The 17442-nt window shown below is 44.7% G+C and overlaps 1 protein-coding gene across 1 annotated transcript in view; it reads right to left on the reverse strand.

Moving 5' to 3' along the window:
* Window positions 1-17442, reverse strand: part of tmem45b (transmembrane protein 45B) — a 47095-nt gene that overhangs the window by 6621 nt on the left and 23032 nt on the right. Inside the window, exon 3 of the mRNA XM_060846711.1 lies at window positions 4206-4418. Coding sequence (XP_060702694.1) covers window positions 4206-4418 — 213 coding nt within the window. The remainder of the gene's footprint in view (window positions 1-4205; window positions 4419-17442) is intronic.

A 17442-nucleotide genomic window follows, 5' to 3' on the forward strand; every position in this document is an offset into this window, starting at 1 on the left:
AAATCAGGGCAGGACATACATACTTAATGGTAAGGTCCTGAGGAATGTTGCTGAACAAAGATACTTTGGAGTGCAGGTTCATAGCTCCTTGAAAGTGGAGTCTCAGTTAAATAGGTTAGTTTGGTATGCTTTTCTTTACTGTTCAGAGCATTGAGTATAGGAGTTGGGAGGTCATGATGCAGCTGTACAAGATGTTGATTAGGCCATTTTTGGCATGTTGTGTGCAATTCTGGTCTCCTTCCTATTGGAAAGATGTTGTGAAACTTGAAAGGGTTCAGAAAAGATTTATAAGGACGTTGCCAGGGTTGGAGGATTTGAGCTACAGGGAGAGGCTGAATAGACTGGGGCTGTTTTTCCTGGAGCATCAGAGGCTGAGGGGTGACCTTATAGAGGTTTATAAAATCATGAGGGGCATGGATAGGATAAATAGGCAAGTCCTTCTCCTTGAACTGGAGGAGTCCAGAACTAGAGGGCATATGTTTAAGATGAGACCGGAGAGATTTAAAAGGGACCTAAGGGACAATTTTTCCATGCAGAGGGTGGTGCATATATGGAATGAGCTTCCAGAAGGCAGCAGCTCGGTGGGTCAGTAGTTAGCACTGCTGCCTCACAGCACCAGGGACCCAGGTTCAATTCCAGCTTTGGGCGACTTTCTGTGTGGAGTTTGCACATTCTCCCTGTGTCTGCGTAGTTTTCCTCTGGGTGTTCTGGTTTCCTCCCACAGTCCAAAGATGTGCAGGTTAGGTAAATTGGTCATGCTAAATTGCCCATAGTGTTAGGTGCATTAGTTAGGGGGAACGGGTCTGGGTGGGTTACTCTTTGGAGGGTCGGTTTGGGCTGAAGGGCCTGTTTCCACACTGTAGGGAATCTAATCTAATCTAATCTAAAGAAGTGGTGGAGGCTGGTACAATTACAGTATTTAAAAGGCATCTGGATGGTTATATGGATAGGCAGGGTTTAGGGGGTTATGGGCCAAGTGCTGGCAAATGGGACTAGATTAGATTGGGATATCTGGTCGGCATGGACGAGTTGTATATGTCTATGACTCTATTTGCTATTTTGTGTGATTTTCAACTGGGCAGAATTTGTCATTTTTAAAAGGGACATTGGTTTCTTATTTTTAAAATTTATTAGGGAATTTATTTAGGGAAATCGTAAAAAAACACCGTTTCTTACGTTTTCAAAAATAAGTTCTGGAGAAGGGTCACTGGACTCGAAACATTAACTGTTTACTCTCCACAGTTGCTGTCAGATCTCCAGAGTTTCTTGAGCAATTTCTGTTTCTTTTTGCATCGATACAGTAGGTGGATCGGGAGTGGGGGGGGTGATGGGGTGGAATAGGGTGGGGCAAAAGCTTCCTTCCACGCTCCGAGCCCAATTTCTCTGAGTTGGTCGATGCCAGCTGACTCTCTGTGGGAACAGGGAACCTCCTGCTCCAATGATGGAATGCTACTGGTGTCCCAGGGGCTTTAATAGAGCAGGGGAGAGGATTTACCATAAGTTTTGTGTGCCTGAGGTCTAAAAATGTCAAATGTTCAAGAGAAAGTTAAAAATCACACATCACCAGGTTATAGTCCAACTTGTTTCTTTGGAAGTACAAGCTTTCAGAGCGCTGCTATTTCATCAGGTAGCTAGTACAGTAGGATCATAGGACACAGAATAGATTAAGTGTCATACAACTGATGCGAAGTATTGAACAAACCGAGATTGCTGTTTAGTCTTCAATCATTTAGAATGGAAGTGAAGCTTTCGAGAGATTAATATGTAAATCCCAGAACTCCTTTCAAGTCACAGTCCCGAGATAATTTAAGGTTTCATAAAAAAAAGGTGACATCTCAGCTCAGGCAGTGCATTAAAGGTGTGAGGTTAAAGTCTGTCTATATCCCAACTTTGAGTCAGACTGGTCCTGTTTCCAAAGTAGGAATTTATAAAATGTCACATGGGCTGATTACCTACAGATTGTGGGCTTTTTGAACAAAATACAAATTCAAATCTGCAAATGTAAATTCACCGAATAGACTTATTTATATATATATGTGTGTGTGTGTGTGTGAGACAGGAGAGAGAGAGAGGGAGTGTGTGTGTGAGACAGTGGGAGAGAGAGAGGGAGTATGTGTGGGAGAGTGGGAGAGAGAGGGGGAGTGTGTGTGTGTGTGTGTGTGTGTGTGTGTGTGTGTGTGTGTGTGTGTGTGTGTGTGTGTGTGAAAGTGGGAGAGAGAGGGAGTGTGTGTGCGTGCATGCTTGATAGAGTGTGTGCATGAGTTTGACAGAGTGTGTGCTTGTAAGAGGGTGTGCACGTGAGCGTGAGTTGGGAGGGTATGTGTATGTGTCTGAGAGAGGGTCTGTGTGAGTGTGATTGTGTGTAAGAGTGTGTGTATATATGCTTGTGTGTGAGTATGTGTGTAAGTGTGTATAGTGTAGTGGGGTTGCCTGTCGTGTGATTGTGTGTAAGAGTGTGTGTATATATGCTTGTGTGTGAGTATGTGTATGTGTATATTGTAGTGGGGTTGCCTGTAGTGTGACATGAATCCAAGATCCTGGTTGAGGTCGTTCTTTTGGCTATCAGCCTCTATTCAGTGACTCTGCGTTGTTGCATATCCGAAAGTCCACTTTGGAGGATGGTTACCCAAAGATCTGAGGCCGAATGTCCTTGACCACTAAAGTGTTCCCTGACTGGGAGGGAATATCCCTGTCTGGCGATTGTTGTGCAATGTCCATTCATCAGTTGTCTTAATGTCTGTTTGGTCTCACCAATGCACCATGTGTCAGGGCATTCCTGCCTGCCGTGTATGAGATAGACAACGTTGGCTGGGTCACATGAATACCTGCCGTGTACATGGTGGGTGGTGTCCCCACGTATATGGTAGTATCCATGTTGGCACTCTGACACGTCTTGCAGTGGTTGCTGTGATAGTGTTGTACAGTGTTGTGGTCGATGTCCTGAAGGCTGGGCAGTTTGCTGTGAACAATACTCTGTTTGAGTTATGGCCATTGTTTAAAGAAGAGAAGTGGAAGCATACTCTCTCCCACACACTCTCTCTCTCTCTCTCTCTCCCGCCACCCCCCAAACACACACACACACACACACACACACACACACACCATTCTGTTCAAAATGCCCACAATCTATAGGCAGCCAGCCCATGTGACATTTTATGAATTCCTACTTTGAAAATACGACCAGTCTGACTCAAGATTGGGATACAGACGGACTCTAACCTCACCCCTTTAATGCACTGTCTGAGCTGAGATGTCACCTTTTGTTTAAAAAACCTTAAGTTACCTCAGGAATGTGACTTGATAGAAGATCTGGGATTTACAAATTATTCTCTCAAAACCTGTATTCCCATTCTAATTAAAGATTTAACAGCAATCTAAAATGTGTTCAATACTTTGCATCAGTTGTATGACACTTTAATCTTTTGCTTTAAATTTTGTGTCTTATGATCCTGCCCCATTGGCTATCTGATGAAGAAACAGCTCTCCAAAGACTTGTACTTCAAGTTAAACCTGTTGGACTATAACCTGGCGTTGTGTCAGTGTGGAGCAAGTCAGTGAGGGTCAGGGATTAGTATCAGGTAAGTCACTGAGGGCAGGGGTCAGTATGGAGTAGAATCAATGAGGGTCACAGGTCAGCATGGAGTAAAGTCAATGAGGGTCAAGGGTCAGTGTGGAGTAAGTCAATTGGGGAGGGATCAGTGTGGGGCGAGTTAATAAGGGTCAGATGTCAGTGTAGAGTGAGTCAGTGTGAGTCGGGGGTCCAGAATGGGGCACATCAATGAGGACCAAGGGTTAGTGTCAAGCAAGTCAATTTGGTGAGGGGTCAGTGTGATGCGAATCATTGTGGGGGAGGGGACAGTGTGGTGAGAGCCAGTGATGGTCAGAGGTTAGTGTGGGTCAAGATGATGTCAATGAGGGCCAGAGTCAGGAGTCCATGCAGGGCGAGTCATTGAGGGTCAGGGGTTAGTGTGGGGTGATCCATTGAGGGTTTGGGGTCAGTGGGGTTGTGGGGGAAGCATCAGTACAATGTAAGCAACATTACATCCAGGACAAGTGCTGACCTTGTGAGCTAGTACACGCCATGTTGTTAAAGTAATGGAGAAAGTGAGGACTGCAGATGCTGGAGATCAGAGTTGAGAGATGTTGAAGTAATGGTACTACATTTTGTGTTGGTGGGTCATGTAGTCGAGCACAGAGTCACTCACCTTCATTAAACACGGCCAGCGAAAGAACAAGACGATCTAGGCCAATGGGGAGCCGGAGTGAGGAATACGTCAGCATGTCCACAATCCCAGAAATGCCAAAGAATAGGTACATGGTGCTGTGTTGCCAGTTCATCAGTTTGACCCAGGATCCTCTGTCTGCACTCAGTAAGTGTAGGTGAGGCCCATCAGGCACAAACTGCTCAGCCAGAATTCCTAGAGATAGACATGTGCACAAAGAGGAGAACTGAAATCTCTGACATCTGTCCATTGCTGATCAGTTAGAGCAACCAGTAGAACAGGGCACCATCTGAACTGTGAGCAGTATTGGTGACAGTCTCACTGTTGAATGTAGATTATAATTTCCTGTCTAAGATCATAATCAATCGAGTCAGATCTGTTCTGGGATTGAAGATTTACCCTGACCAAACCTGTGCTTTACCGAGCAGGACGATTTCTGAGAGTCTCTGTGTAGGACAGGGAGGTGGATGCCTGTCATCAGTCTCAACCAGAAGAAGGCCTTTGACAGGATATGGCACATGTACATGTGGGATGTACTCTGCAACATGGGCTGTGGAGAAGGAATCCCCAATTGGATCCGACTGCTCTAACCAATACTGTTGATGAAGTCTCAATCCACGGGTGTGAATCGGGAAGCTTCCTGATCAGATCTGGAGTCTGGTGAGGCTGCCCCCAGCCTGCTGCCTTGTTTTTGTGCTGTGTAGAACCTTTTGCCATGTCCAAGAGGAAGGACATGATCCTGAGAAGGGTGACTAATCCTGGCAGCGGAGGCCTGCAGGTCAAAGCCTCCCTGTACATCATGAATTGGAGATGCCGATGTTGGACTCGGGTGTACAAAGTTAAAAATCACACAACACCAGGTTATAGTCCAACAGGTTTAATTGGAAGCACTAGCTTTCGGAGCGCTGCTCCTTCATCCCTGTATATTGTTGATTTTCTGCTCAGATCCGCTGCCAGTGGGCAGACCCATGAGTATCTGCAACAGTTCGAACTGGATTCAGCAGCCGAGATAAATCAAAGCAAGAGTGAGGCCATGTTATGCAGTTATAGAGATGTACAGCATGGAAACAGACCCCTCAGTCCAACTCATCCATGCCGACCAGATATCCTAATTTAATCTAGTCCCATTTGCCAGCACTTCCCCGTATCCCTCCAAACCCTTCCTATTCATATACCCATCCAGATGCCTTTTAAATGTTGTAATTGTACCAGCATTCACCATTTCCTCTGGCAGCTCATTCCATACACACACAACCCTTTGCGTGAAAAAAGTTACCCCTTAGTTCTCTTTTATGTCTTTCCCCTCATCCAAAGTTCTGAACTCCCCCACCAGGGAAAAGACTTTGCCTATTTACCCTATCAATGCCCCTCATGATTTATAAACCTTTACAAGGTCACCCCTCAGTCTCCGATGCTCCAGGGAAAACAGCCCCAGCCTATTCAGCCTTTCCCGATAGCTTAAACCCTCCAGCTCTGGAAACATCCTTGTAAATCTTTCTGAACCCTTTCAAGTTTCACTACATCCTTCCAATAGGAAGGCGACCAGAATTGCGCACAATATTCCAAAAATGGACTAACCAATGTCCTGTACAGCCGCAACATGACCTCCCAACTCCTGTACTCAATACACTGACCAATAAAGGAAAGCATACCAAACGCCTTCTTCACTATCCTATCTACCTGCAACTCCACTTTCAAGGAGCTTTGAACCTGCACTCCAAGTTCTTTTTTTTCAGCAACACTCCCCAGGATCTTATCATTAAGTGTATATGTCCTGCCCTGATTTGCCTTTCCAAACTGCAGCACCTCACATTTATCTAAATTGAACTCCATCTGTCACTTCTCAGCCCATTGGCCCATCTGGTCAATATCCTGTTGTACTTTGAGGTAACCTTCTTTGCTGTCCACTACACCTTCAATTTCGGTGTATATGCAAATTTACTAACCATACCTTCTATGTTCACATCCAAATCGTTTATATAAGTGATGAAAAGCAGTGGACCCTGTACCAATCCTTGTGGTACTCCACTGGTCACAGGCCTCCATCACCCTCTGTCTTCTACCTTCAAGCCAGTTCTGTATCAAAACAGTTAGTTTTCCCTGTATTCCATGTGATCTAAACATTGCTAACCAGTCTACCATGAGGAACCTTGTCAAACACCTTACTGAAGTCCAGATAGATTACATCCACCACTCCATCCTCATCAATCCTCTTTGTTACTTCTTCAAAAACTTCAATAGAGTTAATGAGACATGATTTAGTTGTTTGGGAACTAGGCTGATCAATTCTTTGTCCCCTTCACCATCACGACAGACAACTTGAAGGTGCTGGGAATGTGGTTCAGAGAGGCTGGGGCATGTGCAAAAACCTGGGAGGAGCGTACTGCCAAGATGGGGCAGAAACCAAGAGAATGGGAGTACGACTCCCTCCCTATTGCAAGTACAAACTTGGTCATCAGGAGTGGGATACTCTCAGTATTTTTGTACGTGGTGTAGATTACTTACAGTGTGGAAACAGGTCCTTCAGCCCAACACGGCCACACCAACCTGCCGAAGTTCAACCATCCCAGACCCATTCCCTTACATTTACCCTTTCACCTAATACTACGGGCAATTTAGCATGGCCAATTCACCTAACCTGCACATTTTTTGGATTGTGGGAGGAAACCCACGCAGACACTTGGAGAATGCGCAAACTCCACACAGAGAATTGCCTGAGGCGGGAATTGAACCCGGGTGTCTGGCACTGTGAGGCAACAGTGCCATTGTGCCGTAGGTGTAGGTCTTGCCTATTCCCAGAGCCTGCACGACTGCAGTCACCTGAGCCATCTTCTACATCATCTGGAGATCAAAGATGGACTATGCCCACAGGGACACCGTGTACAAAGCTCTGGGTAAGGCGGCGGGGTAAGAATATCCCCAATGTTGCCCTCACCCTGACGGCCACCTTTACTATGTAAATACTAAGTTTCACTACGAACTGATGTTCTACGTGTCCCCAGTGTTATGAAGGATAGGTTTGCCCTTGTTGGTGTGGAACACTCCAAGTAGTTTGAGCATTCAGTATCATCAGTCCTTCACGGTACAATAAACATCTTTGATCACAAGTCCATCAGGAAGTGGTCAGCACTTAGTATCCTTGAGATCCTGTGGGAAAAGGAGAGGGTGGACCCTGTTGGGTTGTTCCCTGAGCAGAATCTCAAAGCCATTTGGCAGAATACCTCATCACCAGAACTCTCCCGAAAGCACCAAGATGTAACTTTGCTAGTCGTGAGAAGTGCTTTACCCATCTGATCGTCATGCCCAGTTTCTGTGCACCACTGTGCACTGCCCTTGAAGCAGCTGTGGGGGTGGGTTGTTAGATACTGTCACACATTTCTGTGCCTTTGCAAAGAAAGTCTGGAGAAAGATTCTGTTGCGGTTAATCCCGAGTAGCTCCATGAGGCAGGGTGCTGTGCTCTACAGGCTGTTCCCTGTGACACACACCAAGACAAACATCGACTGCACCTGGAGGGGCATCAACTCAGTGAAAGATGCTCTTTGATCTGCCCAAAACATGTTGGTCTTCCAGAGCAAAGTGTTGACCTTGACCAAGTATTGCAGACTGGCACATTCCAAGATCCTGGCCAAGTGCTGACGGATGCACTAAAACATTGGGCAGCTGGCACCAAGGTGTAGTGGGGAAAGATCACCACCCAGGGTCTTACTGCCAAAGTGTAACCAGGGTCCATTCAGTTGTCAGAGCATCTTGATGCCTCGAAATGAACATAAATAGTTTTCTGCATAATTACTTTGCTTTTGCAACTAGAGAGAACCTTTGAGAAATTTGAAAAATTTCAACATTTTCATTATTTTTTTGTCTCTGCAGACACTGTACAGAACTCATTGTTGTATGTACTTGTGATGATATTTGATGAATAAACTATATTTGGAAGTAAAAAATGCTACCGAAAACTGATTGCTCTGAGTTTCTCACTGATGGAGGAAGAAACTGAAGTGTTTCCTTGCCCGTGTGGGTGTGGTACATGGTGACGGACAGCCTGTGCTCATTGTTTTGCTCACACAGTACACCATGAGCCAGAAGAATGTATTATTGAAGTCTCAGTTTGAAATGGACACTTTCCAATCAAACAAAATGGAGTATTGATGTCAGGTGACCATTTCTTTCATGACAGTGATGAAAATAATTAATGTGGAAATTATTCTTCCTGTAACTAATGCCAAATTTGAAAGACTGCTCTCACAGTACTGTTTCTGACTCCTTTACTCTTGAATTGAAATGCAGAGACTAGATGGAAAAGCTTTAGTTTATCAAAGACGGTATGTGGATCAGCGAGACCTGAGCTCCGTTTCCTGGGCCAAATGACCAAACCATCAGAAAAAAAAACTGATAGAAACAGTACTGTGATCACCTGACCGAGACCAGATTTCCATTCCAGAAGTTCAAGAAGAACATGTCCTGAATGAAACAGAACCAAGGTTACAAAAAAGGAAATAATCTACTGGAGGCTATACCTGAGGAGTCTTAAACTCTATACCTGAGGAGCCAGACCACAGCTTCTGGGTTTTCAATAATTGTCCTGGATCCCAATAATTTCCTGGAGAGTGTTACAATGTCCACAGGTTCATTTGTGCTGAGTTCCCATTTCTTTAAATGGTAAAGTCATGATTGTCTCTGGTATATATCAGAGAGAGAGAGAGGGAGAGAGAGAGAGAGAGAGAGAGAGAGGCTGGTGGTGGTTTAACCTGAGTGTCACCATGTCACAGATAAGGGGAGGGGTTGAGAAAGAAAGTACTTCAATGGTGACCTCATCATGAACCTGTGCTGTTGGTGTCGCAAACCAGCTGTCCAGCCAACTGAGCCAGCTGAGTCCAACAACACCCATACAGGGTTGTGAACCCTGGATCCTACGAGTGAAAGTCTGGTGTTTTACTGACTGAACTCCCCAGACACCTTCTTGACATGTTTCTTTAACCCTTCCCAAAATTACAGCTGATTACCCTTGAATTCAACCAAGATTTAGGAAGCATAGAATTGGGAAGGAAACTGTCGGGGATTGGCACAATTGAAATGTGGAGCTTATTCAAGGAATACCTACTGTGGGTCCTTAATAAGTATGTACTTCAGATTAGATTAGATTACTTACAGTGTGGAAACAGGCCCTTCGGCCCAACAAGTCCACACCGACCCGCCGAAGTGCAACCCACCCATTCCCCTACCCCTACATTTACCCCTTACCTAACACTATGGGCAACTTAGCATGGCCAATTCACCTGACCCGCACATCTTTGGACTGTGGGAGGAAACTGGAGCACCCGGAGGAAACCCACGCAGACACGGGGAGAACGTGCAAACTCCACACAGTCAGTCGCCTGAATCGGGAATTGAACCCGGGTCTCAGGTGCTGTGAGGCAGCAATGCTGACCACTGTGCCACCGTGCCGCCCACTACTTGTCAGACAGAGAGGAAGTTTACATAGAATTATGTGATTTATAAAGAAAGCTAAATCTCTTGTCCAGCGGAAGAAGAAGGCTTATGTTAGGATGAGACGTAAAGGCTTGAGAGTGACAGGTTAGCCAGGAACAACCTAAGAAAAAAGTTAAATAGAGCCAGGAGGAGACATGAGAAGTTGTTGGCAGATAGGATCAAGGAAAACACTAAGGCTTTCTATAGGTATTTAAGGAATAAAAGAATGATGAGAGTAAGATTAGGACCAATCAAGGACGGTAGTGGGAAGTTGTGTGTGGAGTCAGAGGAGATAGGGGAAGCACTAAATGAATATGTTTTGTCAGTATCCACACTGGAAAAAGACAATGTTGACGAAGAGAAAACTGAGATACAAGCTAGACGGGATTGAGGCTGACAAGGAGGAGGTGTTAGCATTCTGGAAAGTGTAAAAATAGATAAGTCCCTCGAGCCAGATGGGGTTTATCCTAGGATTCTCTGGGAAGCCAGGGAGGAGATTTCCAAGCCTTTAGCTTTGATCTTTATGTCATCATGGTCTACAGGAATAGTGCCAAAGACTGGAGGATAGCAAATGTTGTTTGCACCATCCTCATGGCCTGTCCTACCTGCCAATCTTCCTTCCCACCTATCTGCTCCACCCTCCTCTCTGAGCTATCACCTTCATCCCATCCCCATCAACCTATTATACTCTTTGCTACCTTCTCCCCAGCCCCAACCCCCTCCCATTTATCTCTCCACCCCGGAGGCTCCCTGCTTTCATTCCTGATGAAAGACTTTTGCCCGAAACTTCGATTTTCCTGCTCCTCAGACACTGCCTGACCTGCTGTGCTTTTCCAGCACCACTCTCATCTCAACTCTGATTTCCAGCATTTGCCGTCCTCATTTTTGCCTAGCAAATGTTGTTCCCTTGTTCAAGAAGGGGAGTAGAGACAACCTTGGTAATTATAGACCAGTGAGCCTTACTTGTGGGTAAAGTGTTGGAAAGTGTTATAAGAGTGTTATTATAATCATCTAGAAAGGAATAAGTTGATTAGGGATAGTCAACATGGTTTTGTGAAGGGTAGGTCGTGCCTCACAAATCTTACTGAGTTCTTTGAGAAGGTAACCAAACAGGTGGATGAGGGTAAAGCAGTTGATGTGGTAAGGCGTTTGATAAGTATCCCCACAGTAGGCTATTGCACAAAATACAGAGGCATGAGATTGTGGGTGATTTAGCAGTTTGGATCAGAAATTGGCTAGCTGAAACAAGACAGAGGGTGGTGGTTGATGGGAAATGTTCATTCTTGAGTTCAGTTATTAGTTGTGTGCTGCAAGGATTTGTTTTGGGTCCACTGTTGTTTGTCATTTTTCTAAACAACCTGGATGAGGGCATAGAAGAATGAGTTAGCAAATTTGCAGATGACACCAAGGTCAGTGGAGTTGTGGATAATGCTGAAGGATGTTGTAGGTTACAAAAGCTGCAGAGCTGGGCTGAGAGGTGGCAACTGGAGTTTAATGCAGAAATGTGTGAGGTGATTCAATTTGGAAAGAGTAACAGGAAAGCAGAGTACTGGATGAATGGCAAGATTCTTGGTAGTGTAGATGAGCAGAGAGATCTCGGTGTCCATGTACATAGATTCCTGAAAGTTGCCACCCAGCTTGATAGGGTTGTTAAGAAGGCATACAGTGTGTTAAGTTTTATTAGTAGAAGGATTGAGTTTTGGAACCATGAAGTCATGCTGCAGTTGTACAAAACTCTGGTGCAGCCGCATTTGGAGTATTGCGTACAGTTCTAGTCACCACATTATAGGAAGAATGTGGAAGCTTTGGAAAGGGTTCAGAGGAGATTTACTAGGATGTTGCCTGGTATGGAGGGGAGTCTTATGAGGGAAGGCTGAGGGACTTGAGGCTGTTTTTGTTCGAGAGAATAAGGTTGAGAGGTGACTTAATTGAGACATATAAGATAATCAGAAGTTTGGATGGTGATGGCTAGCACGAGGGGCATAGCTTTAAATTGAGGGGTGATAGATATAGGCAGATGTCAGAGGTGGTTTCTTTACTCAGAGAGTAGTCGGGGTGTGGAAAACACTGCCTGCAACAGTCGTAGACTGGCCAACTTTCAGGGTATTTAAATGGGCATTGGATAGACATGTGGACGAAAATGGAATAGCGTAGGCTTCAGATTGGTTTCACGGGGCGGTGCAACGTTGAAGGCTACAGAGCTGGTATTGTCCTGTAATGTACAATATTCTATGCTCTAAACCCTCATTCTGCCCTGCACTGTGGGAACACTCAGAATCTGCACTGTTTTGGGAGAACCCCAGGGCATTGTTTTCAAAACTAATGTGTTTCGATTCACAAATGGGATGTGAACGTAATGCTCCTTCCTGGTTGGCCTTCAGAAGGTATGGTGAGCTCCTTTCTTGAACTGCTGCAGTCCACATGCTGTAACCATAACATCCATAGGGAGGAAATTCCAGGATTTTGATCCAGCAATACTGAGGGAACAGCAGTATATTCCCAAGTCGGGCTGGTGAGTGGCTTGGAGGGGAACTTGCAGGTGAAGGTCTTCTCATGTATCTGCTGCCCTTGTCTTTCTGGCTGGTAGTGTTTGTGAGTTTGAAAAGTGCTGTCAAAGGAACTTTGGTGAGTTTCTGCAGTGCATCTTGTAGATAGTACACACTGCTGCTACTGACCATCTGCACTGGAGGGAGTGCATGTTGTGCCAATCAAGTGGGCTGCTTTGTTCTAGATGGTGCCAAGCTTCTTGTGTGTTATTCAATCTATACCCATCCAGGCAAGTGGGAAATATTCCATCACATCTCTGGCTTGTAAATAATGGATGGGCTTTGGGAAGTCAAGAATTGACAGATTCTCACCTCACCTCTGAAATTCAGCTCTTTTGTTCTTGTTTGAACAAAGGCTGTCATGAGGTCAGGAGCTGAGTAGCTGAGCAGAACCCAAACTGGGCATCTGTGAGCAGATTATTGTGAGCAAGTGCTGCTTGGCAGCACTGAGAGAATGCTGACTGGGCAATAATTGGCGAGGTTGGAGTTGTCCTGTTTTTTGTGTGCAGGACATAACTGGGCAATTTTCTGCATTGTCAGGTAGATGTCAATGTTGTAGCTATCCTGGAACAGCTTGGCTTGGAGAGTGGCAAGTCTTGAGCACAAGTCTTCAGTACTATTATCAGAGTGATATCAGGACCCATAACCTTTGCAGTAACCAATGCCTTCATATCAGTAACTGTTTCTTGCTATCAAGTGGAGTGAATCAAATTGGCGGAAGACTGGTGTCTGTGATGCTAAGGACCACTGGATGAGGTCAAAGTGGATCATCCATCTGGCACTTCTGGCTGAGAATTGCTGCGAAGGCTTCAGCCTTATCTTGTGATGTGCTGGGCTCTTCCATCATTGAGGGTGGGGACATTTGTAGAGCCAAGGCCTCTAAGGAGTTGTTGGATTTTCCATCACCATTCACAATTGGATGTGGCAGAACCGCATAGCTTTGATCTGATCTGTTGGTTGTGGGCTCGTTTCGCTCTGTCTATCACTTGCTGCTTATACTGTTTGGCTCACACGTAGTCCTGTCTGGTAGCTTCACTAGGTTGATACCTCACACTTAGATATGTCTGGTACTGCTCCTGGCATTTCCTCCTGCACGGTCCACTGATCCCCTGGCTTGATGATAATGGTTGAGTGCGAGATATGCTGGGCTGTGAGGTTACAGACTGTACTGGTGTACAATTTTGCTTCTGTTGATGGTCCATAGAACCACATGGACGGCCAGCCTTGAGTAGCTAGATCTGTCCCATTTAGAACGGTGAAAGTGTCACACAACACGGAGTATATCCTCAATGTGAAGACAGGACTGTGCTTGATTTCTCTTATCAATACTGAATGTAGATTTCTCCACCTTCCTCATTTCCCCTCCCCCCACCTTATCTCAGTCCCAACCCTCAGATTCAGCATCGTCCTCTTGACTGCAATCTTCTTCCCAACCTCTTCGCCCCCACCCCCTCTCCGACCTATCACCCTCAACCTCACCTCCTTCCACCTATCGTATTCCCAGCGCCCCTCCCCCAAATTCCGTCCCCCCTACCTTTTATCTCAGCCCACTTGGCACACCAGCCTCATTCCTGAAGAAGGGCTTATGCCCGAAACGTCGATTCTCCTGCTCCTCGGATGCTGCCTGGCCTGCTGCGCCTTTCCAGCACCACATTTTTCAACTCTGGTACTCCAGCATCTGCAGTCCTTACTTTCTCCTAGTTTTCTCTTATCAATACTGTCATGGACAGTTACATCTGCAAGTAGCAGATTGGTAAGGATGAAGTCAAGCATGTTTTCCTTCTTTTGGTTCCTTCATCATCTTCCACAGACCCAGTCTAGAGCTATGTCCTTTAGAACCTGGCCTGTTCAATTAGCCATGCTGCTGCCAAACCGTTCTTGCTAGTGCATGTTGAAATCCTCCACCCAGAGTATATTTTGCTCCCTTGCCACCTTCAGTGCTTCCTCCAAATGTTCTTCAACATGGAGGAGTACTGATCCATCAGCGGATGGAAGGATGGTAATCAGCAGAAGATTTCCTTGCCCGTATTTAACCTGAAGCCACAAGACTTCGTGGTGTCCAAGGTCAATATTGAGGAGTCCCAGGGAAACCCCGTTGTGATTTGTGTACCAATCTGCTGTCACATATGCTGGGTCTGGCCTGCTAGTGGGAAAAGATGTATCCTTCTGAAACAGTGTCACTGGACTTGAAATGTTAACTCTGTTTTCTTTCCACTGATGCTGCAAGATCTGTTGAGTTTTTCCAGCTATTTCTGTTTTTGTTCTGAGGTCCAATTCCATGATTACACAGGAGTAGACCATTCAGCTCCTCAAGCATGTTCAACCATTTAATAAGCCCCTGGCTGATCTGTGGCATCTAACCCCATAACCTTGTCTTTGGCCCACATATCTTAATACCTTTGCTTAACAAAAGTTTATCTATCTTGAACTTAAAATTAACAACTGATCCAGCATCCACTGTTATTTGTGGAAGGTCCTTCCAAACATTAACTGTCATTTGCGTGGAAGTGCTTACTAACATCTTTCCTGAACAGGCTAAGCAATTCTTGGACTGCACACCCCAGTTCTAGAATCTCTAACCACTGGAAGTATTTTATCTTTAACTACCCTGTTTGTTCCTTTTAATATCTTGAAGAGTTTCATCAGATATTCTAGAGAAAAATGTCCTAATTTGTATTATCTCTCCTCATAACATAACCAGAGCATAATCAAGGTAAACTTGTATTATACTCTCTCTCAGGCCAATATTTGCTTCCTAAGGTGTGAGACCCAGATCTGTTCACAGTACTCCAAGTTGGTCTACCCAGAGTTTTGTATAACTGTAGAATAACGTCTGCATCCTTATATCCCAGTGCTGTAGATATAAAAGCCAGCATTCTATTAGCTTTCCAGATTATTTTATATACCTGTTTGTGACATTGTAAAGATCTATGCACCTGAGTCCCCAGGTCTCCTTAGACATCCACTGCATAGAACATAGAACATTACAGCACAGCACAGGCCCTTTGGCCCTCAATGTTGCACCGACCTGTGAAATTAATCTGATGCTCATCTAACCTACACCGATTCATATCCATATGTATCCATATGTATGTCCAATGCCCATTTAAATGCCCTTAATGTCAACAAGTCTACTCCTGTTGCAGGCAGGCCATTCCACATCCCTACTACTCTCTGAGTAAAGAAACCACCCCTATTATCTGTCCTAAATCTGTTAAGCCTCAATTTAAAACTAAGTCTCCTTGTGTTAGCCATCACCAGCTGAGGAAAAAGGCTCTCACTGTCCACCCTATCTAACCCTCTAATTATCTTATACGTCTTGATTAACTCACCTCCCAACCTTCTTCTCTCTGACAAAAACTACCTCAGTTCCCTCAGCCTTTCCTTGAAATACCTTCTTCATACCAGGCAAGATCCCAGTAAATGTCCTCTGAACCCTTTCTAAAGCTTCCACATCCTTCCTATAATGCGGTGACCAGAACTGCACGCAGTACTCCAGGTGCAGCCTTTTCAGTATCTTGTACACCTGAAGCATGACTGAAACTCAATCCCCCTACCAATAAACGCCAACAGACCATATGCCTTCCTAACAACCCTATCAATCTGGGTGGCAACTTTCAGGGATTTATGCACCTGGACAATGCGATCTCTCTGTTCATCTACACTGCCAAGAATTTTACCATTAGCCCAGTACTCTGCATTCTTGTTACTTCTTCTGAAGTGAACTACCTCACACTTTTCTGCATTAAACTCCATTTGCCACTTCTCAGCCCAGCCCTAAAGCTTATCTATGTCCCTCTGTAACCCACAACATTCTTTGTCACTGTTCACAACTCTGCCTACCTTAGTGTCATCTGCAAATTTACTAACCCATCCTTCTATGCCCACTTGGATAAAAATGACAAAACAGCAGTGACTCCAAAAACAGACCCTTGTGGCACACTACTGGTAATTGAGCTCCAGGATTAACATTTACTATCAGTCACTGCCCTCTGTCTTTTTTCAGCTAGTCAATTTCTAACCTCTAAATCACCTTCAATCCTGAAACTCCGTATTTTGTGCAATAGCTTATGGCATAGAACCTTATCAAACGCTTTGCTGAAGTCCATATACACCACATCAACTGCTTTACCTTTATGCACCCATTTAGTCACTTTCTTGAAGAACTCAATAAGGTTAGTGAGGCACGATCTACCCTTCACAAAACTGTGTTGACTACCCCTAATCAAATGATTCCTTTCCAGATGATTATAAATCCTATCTCTTCTAACCTTTTTCAGCATCTTCCACTGGACTTTACTTCATACCATCACGAAAGAATGGTATGGTCTATCCTTTGTCATTCCAAAATGAAAAACATTATACTTCCTTAAGTTGAACTCCATTAGCCACAGTTTTGTCCATTCACTTCATCTATCCTTTTGTAATTTCATGCTATCATCTACACTATCTACAATGCGCCTAACTTATAAGTAAGGACAAAGTTTCCTTTGCTGAAGGACATTAATGTGAACCAGATGTGTTTTTATATGAATTAACATTCATTTAGATTTTAATTCCCAAATTTTATTGAATTCAAATTTCACCATCTGCCACTCTTGGATTAGAAGTTATACCCCTGGATTATGAACATTCTGATCACCAGCTTGGTGTGCAGAAGACCTCCACTTCCCATTCTGGATAATCCTCCTCTCTGTTGGGTTCTGTTCCCATTCAGCAATTAGACTAACAGCAGCCACTTTGGCTGTGATTGAGAGAGTGACTAGAGACTTCAGGAAATCAGAAATCTGCTCAGGGAAGACACAAAACCAGCAATAATTAACATTTTACCAACCAAACATATTATTCATGGAGAATGACTTTTCTCAATGGGGAGGGTCCCCATTTGACCCTCCCCCACTGTTTTGGGGCCATTTGCAGTCTGGGCCTGGGCCTGGGATGTGGCTCGTGGTGAACGTGAATTGCCACCTGTGAGACTGAGGGAACTGATAGACATTCTGAATGAGAGTCATCCTCAGGGCAATATGCCTGGTTCCTAAAACCATAACATACACTCTAAGATATGGGAGCAGAACTAAGCCATTTGGCCCATCAGGTCTGCTCTTCCATTCCACCATAGCTGATCTATTTGTCAGCTCATTCCCCTACTTTCTCCCTGTAACCCTCGATCCGCTTACTAATCAAGAACATATCTGTCTCTGTTTTA

Source organism: Hemiscyllium ocellatum, chromosome 29 (assembly GCF_020745735.1).
Source record: "Hemiscyllium ocellatum isolate sHemOce1 chromosome 29, sHemOce1.pat.X.cur, whole genome shotgun sequence".
Lineage (NCBI taxonomy): Eukaryota > Metazoa > Chordata > Chondrichthyes > Orectolobiformes > Hemiscylliidae > Hemiscyllium > Hemiscyllium ocellatum.